The following is a 13,499-nucleotide window of genomic DNA, read 5'->3' as shown; positions in this document are numbered from 1 at the left end:
GAAGGAAGGAAGGAAGGAAGGAAGGAAGGAAGGAAGGAAGGAAGGAAGGAAAAGACCACCCCCTTCTGATCTCACCTCCACCCATGGCAGATCAGAGAGCTTTCCCCCACCAAGCACCACACAGCCTACCTGTTGCTCAGAAGGTCTTCAATAAACAGGAATACAAGTAAGACCCCCTGCCCCAATGCCCACATCTTCTGGGACCCTACAGAGCCAAGCTGTCGGGGGTTCTATCAATGTTCTGCCAAATCATAATCACCCCTTCCAGTCTGAACCTCCCCCTGAACCCATGGTAGATTGGCTAGCCTGCCTGCTACAGGATCCCATAGCCTACATGTCTCCCAGGAGGCTTGCCCTAACCAGGAACACAGGAGGACTCCCTAACCAGAGACAACACTGCCTGCCTTTCAGGAGGCTTGCTCCAGTCTGAGACACCCAGGCCAGTTAACACCAGAGATAGCAAAAGGCACAAAAACATAGCCAACAGAAGCCATTGTAATTTGGCACCAGCAGAACCCAGTTGTCTTTCCCCAGCACCATGGATACACTAACACACCCAGAGAGCAAGATTCTGAACTGAAATCCCATTTCATGAGAGAGCTTTTAAAAAGGATATAAATAATTCCCTAAGGAAATAAAGGAAAACAGGTAGCATCCCTTAAACAGAAAACAAATCCCTTAAAGAAATACAGGGGAAAAAACAACCAAGCAGGTGAAGGAATTGAAGAAAACAGTCCAAGACCTAAAAAAGGAAATAGAAACAATAAAGAAGTCACAAATGGAGGCAATCCTGAAAATGGACAATTAGGAAAGAAATCGGGAGCTGCAGATGTAAGCATCACCAACAGAGTACAAGAGATAGAAGAGAGAATCTCAGGCATATAAGATACCACAGAAGATATTGACACACGGGCCAAAAAAAATGCAAAGTGTAAAAATCTCCTAAACTAAAACTTAGAAAATTCAGGACACAATGAAAAGATCACGCCTAAGAATAATAGGAATAGAAGAGGATGAAGAGTCCCCTTCAAAAGGCCAGGAAACATCTTCAACAAACTCTTAGAAGAAAATGTTCCAAACCTGAAGAAAGAGATAGTCATAAACATACAAGAAGCCTACAGAACACCAAATACATTTGGACTAGAAAATAGAATCCTTCCATTACATAACAATCAAACATTCAGTGCACAGAACAGAGAATATTAAAAGCATTAAGTGCAATATACCAAGTAACATACAAAGGCAGACTTACCAGAATTACACCAGACTTTTCAACAGAGACTCTAAAAACCAGATCTTGTACAGGTGTTATGCAGACTATAAGAGAACACAAATGCCAGCCCAGGCCACTATACCCAGCAAAGCTCTCAGTCATCATAGATGGAAAAACCAAGATATTCAATGATAAAACCAAATTTAAACAATATCTTTCCACTAATCCATCCCTACAAAGGATAATAGAAGGAAACCTCCAACACAAGGAGGAAAACTACACCAAAGGAAAACAAAGAAATTAATCATCTCACAACAAACTCAAGAGAATCACACGAACATAATACCACCACCAATTAAAAAATAATAGGAAACAACAGTCATTGGTCTTTAATATCTCTCAATATCAATTGATTCAACTCCCCCCAAAAATGACATAGGCTAACAGACTAGAGATGTAAACAGGACCCAGCATTTTACGGCATAACGAAACAGACCTCCATGACAAAGACAGACACCACCTCAGACTAAAAGGTTGGAAAAAAATTTTCCAAGCAAACGGTCCCAAGAAACAAGCTGGAGTAGCCATTCTTATATCTAATAAAATATACTTTCAACCAAAAGTTATCAAACAAGATGGGGAATGACACTTCATACTCATCAAAGGAAAAATCTGCCAAGATGAAGTTTAATTCTGAACATCTACACCCCAAATGCAGGTACAACCACAAGAAACAGGAGGCCAAAAAGGTGGTCAATCCTTTGTTTGAGAAAAGGCCCAAGACCTTCGGCATTGGGCAGGACATCCAGCCCAAAAAGAGATCTAACACGCTTCGTCAAATAGTCCAGCTACATTGGGCTGCAGTGGCAAAGAGCCATCCCCTATAAGTGGCTCAGAGTACCTCCTGCCATTAACCAGTTCACCCAGTCCCTGGACAGGCAAGCAGCTACTCGGCTGCTTAAGCTTGCCCACAAGTACAGACCAGAGACAAAGCAAGAGAAGAAGCAAAGGCTACTGGCCTGTGCTGAGAAGAAAGCTGCTGGTAAAGGGGATGTCCTAACTAAGAGACCACCGGTCCTCCTAGCAGAAATCCCTACAGTCACCACCTTGGTGGAGAACAAGAAGGCTCAGCTGGTGGTGATTGCCCATGATGTAGACCCCATGGAGCTGGCAGTTTTCCTGCTTGCCCTGTGTTGAAAGATGGGGGTGTCCTACTGCATCATCAAAGGAAAGGCCAGGCTGGGGTGCCTGGTCCACAGGAAACATGCACCACTGTTGCCTTCACACAGGTTAACTGGGAAGATAAGGGTGCTCTGGCTAAGCTGGTGGGAGCTATTAGCACCAATTGTAATGACAGATATGATGAGATCCTCCGCCCCTGGGGAGGCAACATCTTGGATCCTGAGTCTGTGGCTTGCATTGCCAAGCTGGAAAAGGCAAAGACTAAAGAACTTGCCACTAAGCTGGGTTAAATGTACACTAAGTTTTCCGTACATAAATATAATTACAAAATTATCTTCCAAAAAAGAAAAATGTGTAGGTATATCCACTCACTCCCACAAGCTATCTGGCATTGTTTCACATCTTGGACAAATCTTTTTAGTCATGTGATGTGTGATGTGAAATGTATACTGTAGGAATAGTTTTAAGGATGCAGGGGAATTCCTATAATTGGTTTCCTAAACCCAGCCCTCTGCATCAGAAGAACCCACCTCAAATGGCCAACTGCAACAGAAATTCAACTACTGGGCTCCATCAAGCATGAATGATGCTCAAGAGGGGGACTTTTTTTTTCTTTTTTGGATGTATGATGGTTTTTATTTACAACTTTATTGGCAAAAAAAGAGGGGGGGAGAACTTCAAACAGCCTTAACATGGGGCACTGCAGCTGACCCTGCAAGTCAGGTTGACAAGTCCCGTTCTCAATATCCACCTAATTGCCTACAGATGTACAATACTGAATCTACAAATGCAGTTTCCTTTATCACATACAGTTCTCACCTTTCAGACAGTCTCTAAAACATAGAAATGCAAAGGGAAGGACACCACTCAAGAGTGGGACTTTAACAAAACGTGCTGTGGTCCAAAACCGTGGTTTGTTTCCAGTCCATATTCCCCTGTGACACATGACTTAAAGTAAAATTCGGGTGATCAGAGGCATCAAGACCATAAAAATGCTGCTGTTGGCCCTTGGAAACACCAAGAGGTCCCCAGAGCCCCGCCAAGAACGGTAAAAAGAGAACTCTAGCTAATCTGGGTGGAGGAAGCAAAGCCCCACCACCTCCTCTCATTGTTAGCTTTGTCCTAGATTAATGTTTCTTGAGGAAAATGGCTCCCATAATTCACAGGGACTGTCTACTGAGGAATGTCAGGTTAGTGGCCTCAACCCCAAATCTGCAGTAACCACTGTATATTTCATTACACTCATAGTGTGCTCTGAATTCTTATTCAACATCAGCCTGGCCCCTACTGGTTCTACCATAGCTGTCCAGGTATGAGCTGGGACAAAGAGCTTCTGCTTAGGCTAACCTGATCAAAGTATACAGCAGGTATCCTGGTAAGTATGTGCACTGAACTAGCTAAGGAAGAGGGGAGGAGATGAAGGGAGGAGATGGGTGATGATGGCAAAGTGGTAGTGGGTATGCTCTGTATGCCATTGCAATTGATCACAGACTAAGAGAAGGGAAAGACAAATAGGAGCTCCAGAGAAATGGGAACACAAAGGGCCTAAGTCCCTACCCCACTTCTGTGATTCCCCTGTTCAGATTCCTCCCTGGCCTCCCGACAAAGGATGCTACAGAACACAAAAGGCCTGGTCTGGTTCCCAGGCCAACAGTGGCTAGCTCCTCTTACTTTCTTGCACCCTCATCTCGGATTTCAGATTTTGGTTGTATTGACACAGCCATAAGAAACGGAAAGCATTCCTGAACTGTCTCTAACTTCGCAGAGTTCAAAACACAGAGAAAAGCACAAGGCACATAGCAGCATTCTCTAGAACACTCATATCCACATATGTGTGCATTCTTCTATGGACTCACCATAGTGGATATACATATGCATGAGTGAGAACACAAGACAATTCAGGACTTAGCCTGAGCACAGAGTTTGCATGCAAGGAAAAGTAAATTAAGGGTACAAAGGGGGATAGAAAATGCCTTATTCCATCACTCTAATAAATCAGAGCATCCAAACAGCAATGATCATGCAAAGCTGGAATATGGTCTGGCGACACTATTCACCTGGTTTCTCAGCCATTTCCATGTGGAGCCTGTTTTCTTCCCTTGATCTGCAAATTGAGGTTCATGTTGGAAATGTCACCATGCTCAATCCCCCTAAAGTCTAACTTAACATTTCTTTTTAGAAAGATTTTAAGGGGAAATAATAGCTGCTGAGGACATCACTTAACAAATTTATACCAGGCACACATGATGTCTGATCATGGAAATACCCAGATTAGGGCGACTTAACTCCCCTGGGATCACAGTTAATAAAGGGCAGCGGTGGAATTTCAAGTGTGATTTGTCTGAATGCAGAACTCCGTCTGATCATGGCTGAATACGCCCAAGATCTTTGTTTCAGAGTGTGTGATGAAAACAACTTTTATGGTAATGAGTGATTTGATTTCACTTTTATGGGCATGTTTAGTGATTATTTTTCTCATTCCCTACTGAAACAAAACCCTGCATGTTGCTGCCATCTAGTGGCAATATTCCTAACATAAAAATTATGGTTGAAAATAAAGGTTGAAAACAATGAAATTCAAGCCAGATGACATCTTCCCCACAGCTGTTTCCTAAGCAATGAGACTGTCTCATTGTTTAATCCTGTGCCCTGCCTTCCTTTCCCACCCATCTCAAAACAGCCAACCAATAACCATTCCAGCTGTTCTAAAAACTACCCCCATTTAACATCTGTGTCTCCATTCTGTCAGTCTCTGAACACCCAGGCTCTTAGTGCTTGTAGAAAGCTTGCTTTCCAGGATATCCGTGCATAAGCTCTCTGAGTCTGTTTTCTTGACACAACACGAAATGACATGGCAGGATGTGAACTCCTCAGTTCTCCCAGCTTCATAGTTTAACTTTGTCATCAGTGGGCTGGTGATATGGCTCAATGATGAGAGCGCTAGACCTAATGATCGGTGTTTGGTGCCTGTAATCCATGAAGTGGAGGAAGAGAGCCCACAGTTGTCCTTTGACACAGGAGACATGAGGTGTCTGCATACACATAAAGAAAACAAATTTAATTTAAATAAAGCCATCATTGAGCCAGGTTTCTGGTGTCACCATTATTTCAGTGGAGATTTCCATATAGTAGTCCCACACAAGTATATATGGAATAAGAATAAAAATTTTACTTCTGCTTCTACCTTTCTCCACTTCATAACTTTTTAGTCAATGGTCTAGCAAGTTACAGAGCCAACTATCTCGAAGTAGGAGAAGGCAGTAGAATTCTGAAGTGTCCTATTAAAATACAGATATTTGGGACCAGCCAGATAGTTAAAATAAGAAGCCTAACTTAGCCTCTTGCTATATGTGCAATATTAAACCAAGAGTGTTCACATACAAACTGGAATCTTTGTTAATCACTTTCCTGACATGCTTAGATTCTTCTGTCTAGATCTTGGCCCAGGTCCTGACTGCAACCAGTGTCCCCAGAACTCTATACTACGCTGTAGGAACAAGTAGTGTTTTCATTTCAGCAGCAAGATTATTGGGAATATTTAAGTGGTAGAAAGAATGTGAAACCCTATACAAAAGAACCTAGACCTCCCAGCAAACATTTTTACTAAAGAGACCCACAGGCTTCCAGGAACTCTGCAAAGTGTTGATTCTGGTCTGGAGCAGTGGCAGAGCCTGATTGGGAAATTCTCAGGCATCTTGCTGGATAAATTGGCTGATGTGTGACTGAGGAGGGCCATATTGAATACTGAACTGTGACCCTCCCTGCCCCCCAGGGATCATTAGCAGATATTGGTCTACTAGGACAAAGGGAACAGAAATCGGGAGGGACCAGCTGCAGGCAGACAGATCAACTTTACTTGGGGTGATTCAAAGCTTATATAGTTTGGGAGGGACAAATGTCATAATATCCAGGTTGAGCAGAATTCATTAGCTGAAGGCCTGAAATGCCTCATTAGCATGGGGAAGTGTTTCAGGAATCTCAGGTGCTAACTGAATGGGTTTTTCTCAAGAGAAAGAAGTTGAACCTATACTGTTAACCAAGGCTACGTGACATTCTGCAGGTAGAGGCATGTGGAATTTTTTTGAACTCCCCAGACAAGGTCAAAGAAGCGGAGGTCCTGCCAGTGAAGGGAGTCATCCATACTGTGCTGAGCTCAGAAAGCTGTCCAGACAATGGTGGACTTCAACCTTAATTAGCAGGGCAACATCAAAGCTCTGTTTCTGCACCGGGATCATCGTGAACAGAGCTCCTCCCAATTCCCCTCCATGTTTACATTAATAAGGTTAACTGTAGGTTTCTCCTTCACCTCCTGCAAGCCAACCTTGAGCAGGACCCTACAGCAGCCATGGTGAGTAATGATCAATCTTGCTAGCAAATACCTTCTACTCACAATAAAGAGAGATGGAGAAAGCACAGAATTACATAGTTTCCATTTGAAGGGATGCATATGTGGGGGATTAACAAGTGGTTACCAGATTTTCATTGTTGTATCTGTTTTACTTTGAACTTTGCAAACTCCCAAGTTCAAGAAGATTTCTGAGGATGAGGAAACAACATTCTCCAGCTGCATATAAACTACATGTATGTATGCGGACATAGAGCAGTTTTTCCATGCATGTCGATGTACATGTGTGTATGCACGGACCTTAGAACACCCTAGTCCAAACAGCAGTATGGATGTTGTACCAGCACCTCCTCTTGTAAGTAATATGAGACTGGGGATGTTGTTCAACAGATAAAGCTAGGTACCGCATGGGCCTGATGGCCTGAGTTTGATCCCCACAAAGGACAGTGAAAAAAGAAAATCAAGTCCTGAAAGTTGCTTCTGACTGCCACATGTGTGCTGTGGCATACTGACACACACACACATACACACACACACACACACACACACACACACACTGCTGTGGTTATTAAAATTTTACCTTTATTTAAAAGAACATGCTTTTCAATGACTGTTCTCAGTATTCAAACACATGTCTCATAGTAATGATTGGATGATTCCAGAAGAAAAGAAGAAAGCAAAAGTTTAAGGTTTATGTGAGTTGTGAAGGTTCGAGGAAGTTTATTTAAGGTATCTGAAAAATGAGACTGACAGATGATACATATGATGCTATAACTTCAAAAGTTCAGAGTTTTAACATATTAATCAATAGGGCTGTGATAAATTATTAATCTAGCCTTGGTAAAACCCTGGCTACTAAACCTTTTATAAAAATTATCATAGTTCACAAGCTCAAAATCTTTAAATTTCCCTTGGAATCATAGGAAGTCAGCAGAACCCAGTCCATTTCCTCCATTTCCCACAAATCGATGCCCAAGTAATGGCACTTAGATCTAGAGACTTAAGTCATTTTTTAAAAACTCCCAGCATAAGCTTTCCTACTTCATGGTGGCTTGTTTTGAAGTCCTGCTTGCTTCATAAGGAAAACCCTTCTTAGAATCTATGTTGTAGCAGGAACTGAGCCATATCTAAGGAAAAAGTTCTGCAGACTGGTATGTTACATAGATATGGACAAGGGAGATGAAGCCAGTGGTAAATAGGCTTACACATTAGCCTGACAGCCTGAGCCAGGAGCTTACATGAAGAACCTATACATATGCATGTGACTCATGTGTGTGCCTGGTGCCCAGAAGCCAGAATATCCAATAGCCAGAGTATCCTGTTTTCTCAACATCCTCCTGAGGAGAAAGTAAGTGGTGTGTGTTTGTTTGTTTGTTTGTTTGTTTGTTTGTTTGTTTACAGGAACAAATAAAATTTTCCAAGCCAAATAAATAAATAAATAAATAAATAAATAAATAAATAAATAAATAAATAAATAAATAAATATGTCCTTGGAAAATTCACCCTCTCCCTCTTCTTCACAGCTCCCCTTTAAGACTGTGGGGAACCTTTCCAAAAGAGATAGAATCCTGCTCAGCCCCCAGCCAGTGGTGAATGGGTACTATTAGAGAAAGAATCCCAAAATCTATACAAGGAAACATCACTGTAGACTAGACTCAAAGATGTTCCCAAAACCAGAAATGAAGAGAATTCACCTTGAAAGAAAGAAGCTGACTACTGGATAGTTGAGATCATTTTTGAGGATCCCAGGATGAGCTACAGTAACCACTCAGAAGTTAAAAGTATTTGCCACTCTTGTAGAACCCCAGAGTTGGGTTTGCAGCACACATGCCAGGCAACTCACAGCAACCTGTAACTTTGGTTCCAAGGAAGCCAGTGCCCTCAGCAGGCACCTGCATGTGTGAATCATTCACTCAAACAGGCATACACACGTATACATTAACAAAAATAGAAAGGAACTGGAGAGACCACAGAAAGATTCTCATGCTTCCAGTTTATTCAATAGAAAGGAGTTTAGGAGATTGCCCCATGGTGGCTTTGGTGCCAGCTTTTCCCCATAACAGTTTGTGAGTGGTAACATGACCTAACATCTGTTGTATCACATAGAAGAAAGGACAAGTGTTTCCCCTCGGATTTGCCACCAATGGAGCTCATGATCTTTGANTCATAACAGAGTTTTCCAGGTTTTCTCTTTTTTAAGAGAAAGATTTGTTAGAAGGGCTATTGAATTGACAAATGGTTCCTATCAGAGTGAAGCCATTTTTTCAAAAATGAAAGAAGTATATCATAGGAATAGGACAATAGAGCTGGAGAACCAATTTCATCCATCTTGGGAGTACGTTTCTACCTCAGTAATCAAAGTTTCCCATTTTAGAGTTGTACTCTGTCCATTGGGGGTAGCTGACATCTCTCTAGGGGGAACAGTGGCCTTTTCAAGTACCATAGTCTTCTTCCTGGAAGTTTCCTTATCACTGGGAGTCATAGTCTTTAGATAGACAAGAGTCATATCCACCCCTATAGGGGTTACAGACTGATGATCCATTGCGGCTGTAGTCTCTTCCTCATTTGTCTGTGTCTGGACTATTACTGTCATCCCAGGGGTGGTCTTAGAAATCCCAGGGGTGACCTTAGAAATCCCAGGAGTGACCTTAGAAATTCCAGGAATGACCTTAGAAATACCAGGGGTGGTCTTAGAAACCCCAGGGATGGTCTTAGAAATCCCAGGGGTGGTCTTAGAAGTCCCAGTGGTGGTCTTAGAAATCCCAGTGGTGATCTTAGAAATCCCAGTGGTGACCTTAGAAATCCCAGTGGTGATCTTAGAAATCCCAGTGGTGTCCTTAGAGATCCCAGTGGTGGCCTTAGAAATCCCAGTGGCAGTCTTAGAAATCTCAGTGGTGATCTTAGAAATGCCAGTGGTGGCCTTAGAAATCCCAGTGGTGGCCTTAGAAATCCCAGTGGTGATCTTAGAAATGCCAGTGGTGGTCTTAGAAATCCCAGTGGTGGCCTTAGAGATCCCAGTGGTGGTCTTAGAGATCCCAGTGGTGGCCTTAGAAATCCCAGTGGTGATCTTAGAAATCCCAGTGGTGATCTTAGAAATGCCAGTGGTGGTCTTAGAGATCCCAGTGGTGGTCTTAGAGATCCCAGTGGTGGTCTGAGAGATCCCAGAGGTGGTCTTAGAAATCCCAGTGGTGGTCTTAGAAATCCCAGTGGTGTTCTTAGAGATCCCAGTAGTAGTCTTAGAAAAGAAGTCTAGTGTGCTCACAGTTTTTGCCTCAACAGCCATAGTATTATTTTCTGGAATTACAGCATGCTTTCGAGGAGATGCTGTTCCTCCAGGAGTTATAAATCCATCACTAGTGGTTGTAGTCATATTTTCACACCTTCTGTGGACCTCGGTGGCCATAGCCTCTCCTCCTGGGGGCAAAATCTTTATGGTATCAGTGGTTAATACCTCTGTCACGTCTGGATTCTCAGAGCCAGGTCCTAAGGCATTCACAGAAGATGTAAACCAAAATTGTGGCAAGGGGGTTGAGTTGGATTCTGGAGAAAAATCATCAGAAAAAAAAAATAGGTAAGATTTCTACCTCTTCCTCCCTTTCTTATTAATTCCTAACAGCACTAAATCCACTCCAAAGTTGAGGAACTGGATTCAAAAGCCCTTCATAGACAGATTTCATGATTTACTTCCCAGAGGAGGAAGATAAAAATCCCACCACACAAACTCTCTGTTCACTTCCTCTAAAGTGTTAGCATAGGCCCAAATGTGGGCCATCTGTGCATTTCTGCATTTCTGGTGCCTAATTCAAGGAAGGCTCTTAGTTTACTGTTTAAAGCCTCCTTTTAACCTCCCTCAGTACCTCTAGCCACCTGTTTTCAAGGCCTGATTTGCTGTTGACACCTCAAAAAGAAGCTGCCAGTCCAGCACATTGAAGAGGGTGTCAGAAACAAAGCACAGGTCAGGAGACTCTGGACAGCAAATTGTCAACAATTAGATTAGCCCCAGTGTAAGGGTTTGGCCTGACTCTAACTCTCTAAGGGATTTCAGCTCCTGCATTATATCTCCTAACTGCCAGCATGCGTGTGTGTGTGTGTGTGTGTGTGTGTGTGTGTGTGTGTGTGTGTGTGTGTGTATGTGTGTGTGTGTGTAATTGTGTGTGTGTGTAATTGTGTGTGTAATGTGTGTGTGTGTATAATGTATGCATGTGTATCCCTTTTCTAGTCCCTTGAACATTAACCATGAAACAGTATGCTATTCATCCAATTCTCATTTAGTTCTCACTGCCCTGAGTCTGAGACTATTTCAGTTTTAGATGAGGCAAGGAAAGCTCCAAGAGGTCAAATTTGGTTGGCCTTCAAGTTTGCTATCTTCCCTCAATGTCAAGTCAAAGAAATTAGACCTGTCAGATTGAACCCACCAGTGTCGGTTTCCAGGTCTAGTTACTTACCTGCCTGCACCAAGAGCTCATTCAATATATGAACAAGAGGGAAAGGGCCATTGCCACAGAAAGTGCCCCTGACATCATCCATATCCAGTGTCCACACCATAGCACCCCCAAAATGCTCCCTCTTCACATACATTGCCTGTAAAAGTAACACTCAGTTACTAACAACATCTAGTCTGGTACAGGGGACAAAGCAGAAGATGAGCAACCATGTGAAAGGCAATGAAGGAGGGCAGATATGATTAGAATCTGAATCTGCATGGACTCTAGCGTCTACTTCTCGTTAGCTGTGGAATCTTAGAAATTTTATATGACTCTTATCTTTCTTGGTCACCTCATTCAAGAAAAATAAATAATATTTTCAACACTTTGGAGGCCAAAAAATGCCTACACACAACTTAAATAAAGTTTATTGGGTTTCCTTTGTTCTGTTTGGGGTTTTTGTATTTTTGGGTTGTTGTTGTGGTGGTGGTGGTGGTGGTGGTGGTGGTGGTGGTGGTGGTGGTGGTGGTTGTTGTGGTTGTGGTTGTTGTTGTTGTTGTTGTTGTTGTTCTTGGTTTGGATTGGTTTGGTTTGGTTCACTTTGGGGTTTTGTTGCTGTAGCTTAATCAGAAAACAAATTATTTATAGTAAAACAAGAAGCCAGACAGCACCTTGAATTGGTTCCCCTACCCTAGTTAACTAAAAGGCAGTGTGAGGAGCTGGAAAGATAGTACAATTGTTAAGAGTACCTGCTGCTTTTACAGAGGACCCAGGTTTGGTTCCCAGCACCTACATGGTGGTTGGCAACCATCTGTAATTCCAGTTGTAGGAGTAATGACACCCTCTCCTAACCTTCCAGAGCACTAATCATGCTAGTGGTACACACACATACATGCAGAAAAAAACATCACATGCCTAAAGGAAATCAGTCAACAGGTTTAAGGCACTGTGACAAACAGATGCTTTCCTCTATGTGCATGATTTCTGTGCCACAGAACAGACTGGACATTATGGAATAGGGAACTCATACAAGAGGCTGAATTACCTGGTTTCCCCCTCCACAAAGAGAGAGCCAACTCTTCACTGGAATGGCCCTTCCATTCTGTTTATGTGTAAACAGCGGGGGGGGGGGGGATAGTGATGATGAGGGAGGTAATAGTCTTTGGGCCCTGAGAGAAAGTGAATGGGCAGCTTTCTATTTAGCATAATTTTCCTGTTTCCTTGCTAACTGGCTTGCCCATGCAGAAGCACTAAAACATTTAAAGTAGTCCTGTGCCAATAATGACCTAAAGGTTTCTTTCTGCTCTGAAATTCTTTCACAAAATGCTTTAATCAGTTCCGCACCAGGCTCATGTCCTCTATTAAGCTGTAGCTCAGCAAGGTACAGTAACGTCCCATAATTCAAGTCCACTCTGCTACTGGTCCCAGGGCCTCCCCATAACACGTGGTACGAGCAGGTGAGAACTTCAATTCGATGTTCGGAGACTCATATATTTTAGTTCATTTGATTTGCTATTTCTAATGAGCCATCTTTTCTGTGTCTTCCATTCCTAAACTAGAGTACAGTCCTAATAGGCAAAGTCTTGCTCTCTGCTTGAGTTACAGACACACACAGTGAAACACCGTTAGTGCCCCACTATCTCTACTGCTTTTTACCCCAAACTGTCAAGAGCAGCCAACACACACCACCTCTATCACCTGCAACAGAAGTGTGAATCCTTTCTACTCCTAAATTCCAATATCCGCCACTGTCAATACTCACAATCTACCACTCCTCCAAAACACCTGGTCCTGACGCTCATTATCGTATGCCTGGATCCTTCCTTGCCCCTTAGAGTTTAAAAAATTACAATTTTATAGCAAGTTCACATGTGAAAACACACTAAAATTAGACTTTTTGAAATACCTACTGAATGTAGAATAAACCAAGAATTTCCATTTATTATCTCAGAATTTCCAAAGGAAAGGCAGATTTGAGAATAACTGGACCATGAAACACCTACTTAAAATCGCTATAAAAACCTGCCAGGTATGGGCCAGGGATATGACTCAGTTGGTAAAATACCTGGTCTGTAAGCCTAAGGACCTTTTGATCCCCAGAGCCCACATTTTAAAACCCAAGCATAGCAGGGTATGCCTATAATCCCAACACTGGGGAGGTAGAGACAAGAATCCCTGGGGCTTGCTAACCAACCAATCGAGCTGAATCAATGAACTTCAGGTTCACAAAAAAAAAAAAAAAAAAAAAAAAACAGATGAGAAATTAAGGAAGACACATGACATCAGTTCTCACGGTGGTGCTCTCTCTCTCTCTCTCTCTCTCTCTCTCTCTCTC

At 42.5% G+C, this 13,499-nt stretch overlaps 1 protein-coding gene and 1 pseudogene across 1 annotated transcript in view; one reads left to right on the top strand and one right to left on the bottom strand.

Moving 5' to 3' along the window:
- The window catches only part of LOC110320854, a 7,329-nt pseudogene extending 4,644 nt beyond the window's left edge, over positions 1 to 2,685 (top strand).
- Positions 2,686 to 8,883: 6,198 nt separating this feature from the next.
- The window catches only part of Ovgp1 (oviductal glycoprotein 1), a 13,467-nt gene continuing 8,851 nt past the window's right edge, over positions 8,884 to 13,499 (bottom strand). The window contains exons 10-12 of the mRNA XM_021197069.2: positions 11,186 to 11,321; positions 9,598 to 10,280; positions 8,884 to 9,387 (exon numbers count right to left, since the gene is read on the bottom strand). Coding sequence (XP_021052728.1) covers positions 9,061 to 9,387; positions 9,598 to 10,280; positions 11,186 to 11,321 — 1,146 coding nt within the window. The 3' untranslated portion in view covers positions 8,884 to 9,060. The remainder of the gene's footprint in view (positions 9,388 to 9,597; positions 10,281 to 11,185; positions 11,322 to 13,499) is intronic.

Source organism: Mus pahari, chromosome 4 (assembly GCF_900095145.1).
Source record: "Mus pahari chromosome 4, PAHARI_EIJ_v1.1, whole genome shotgun sequence".
NCBI classification, from domain to species: Eukaryota; Metazoa; Chordata; class Mammalia; order Rodentia; family Muridae; genus Mus; species Mus pahari.
The sequence above is the reverse complement of the archived record's forward strand: the minus strand, read 5'-3'. Positions and strand labels throughout refer to the sequence as shown.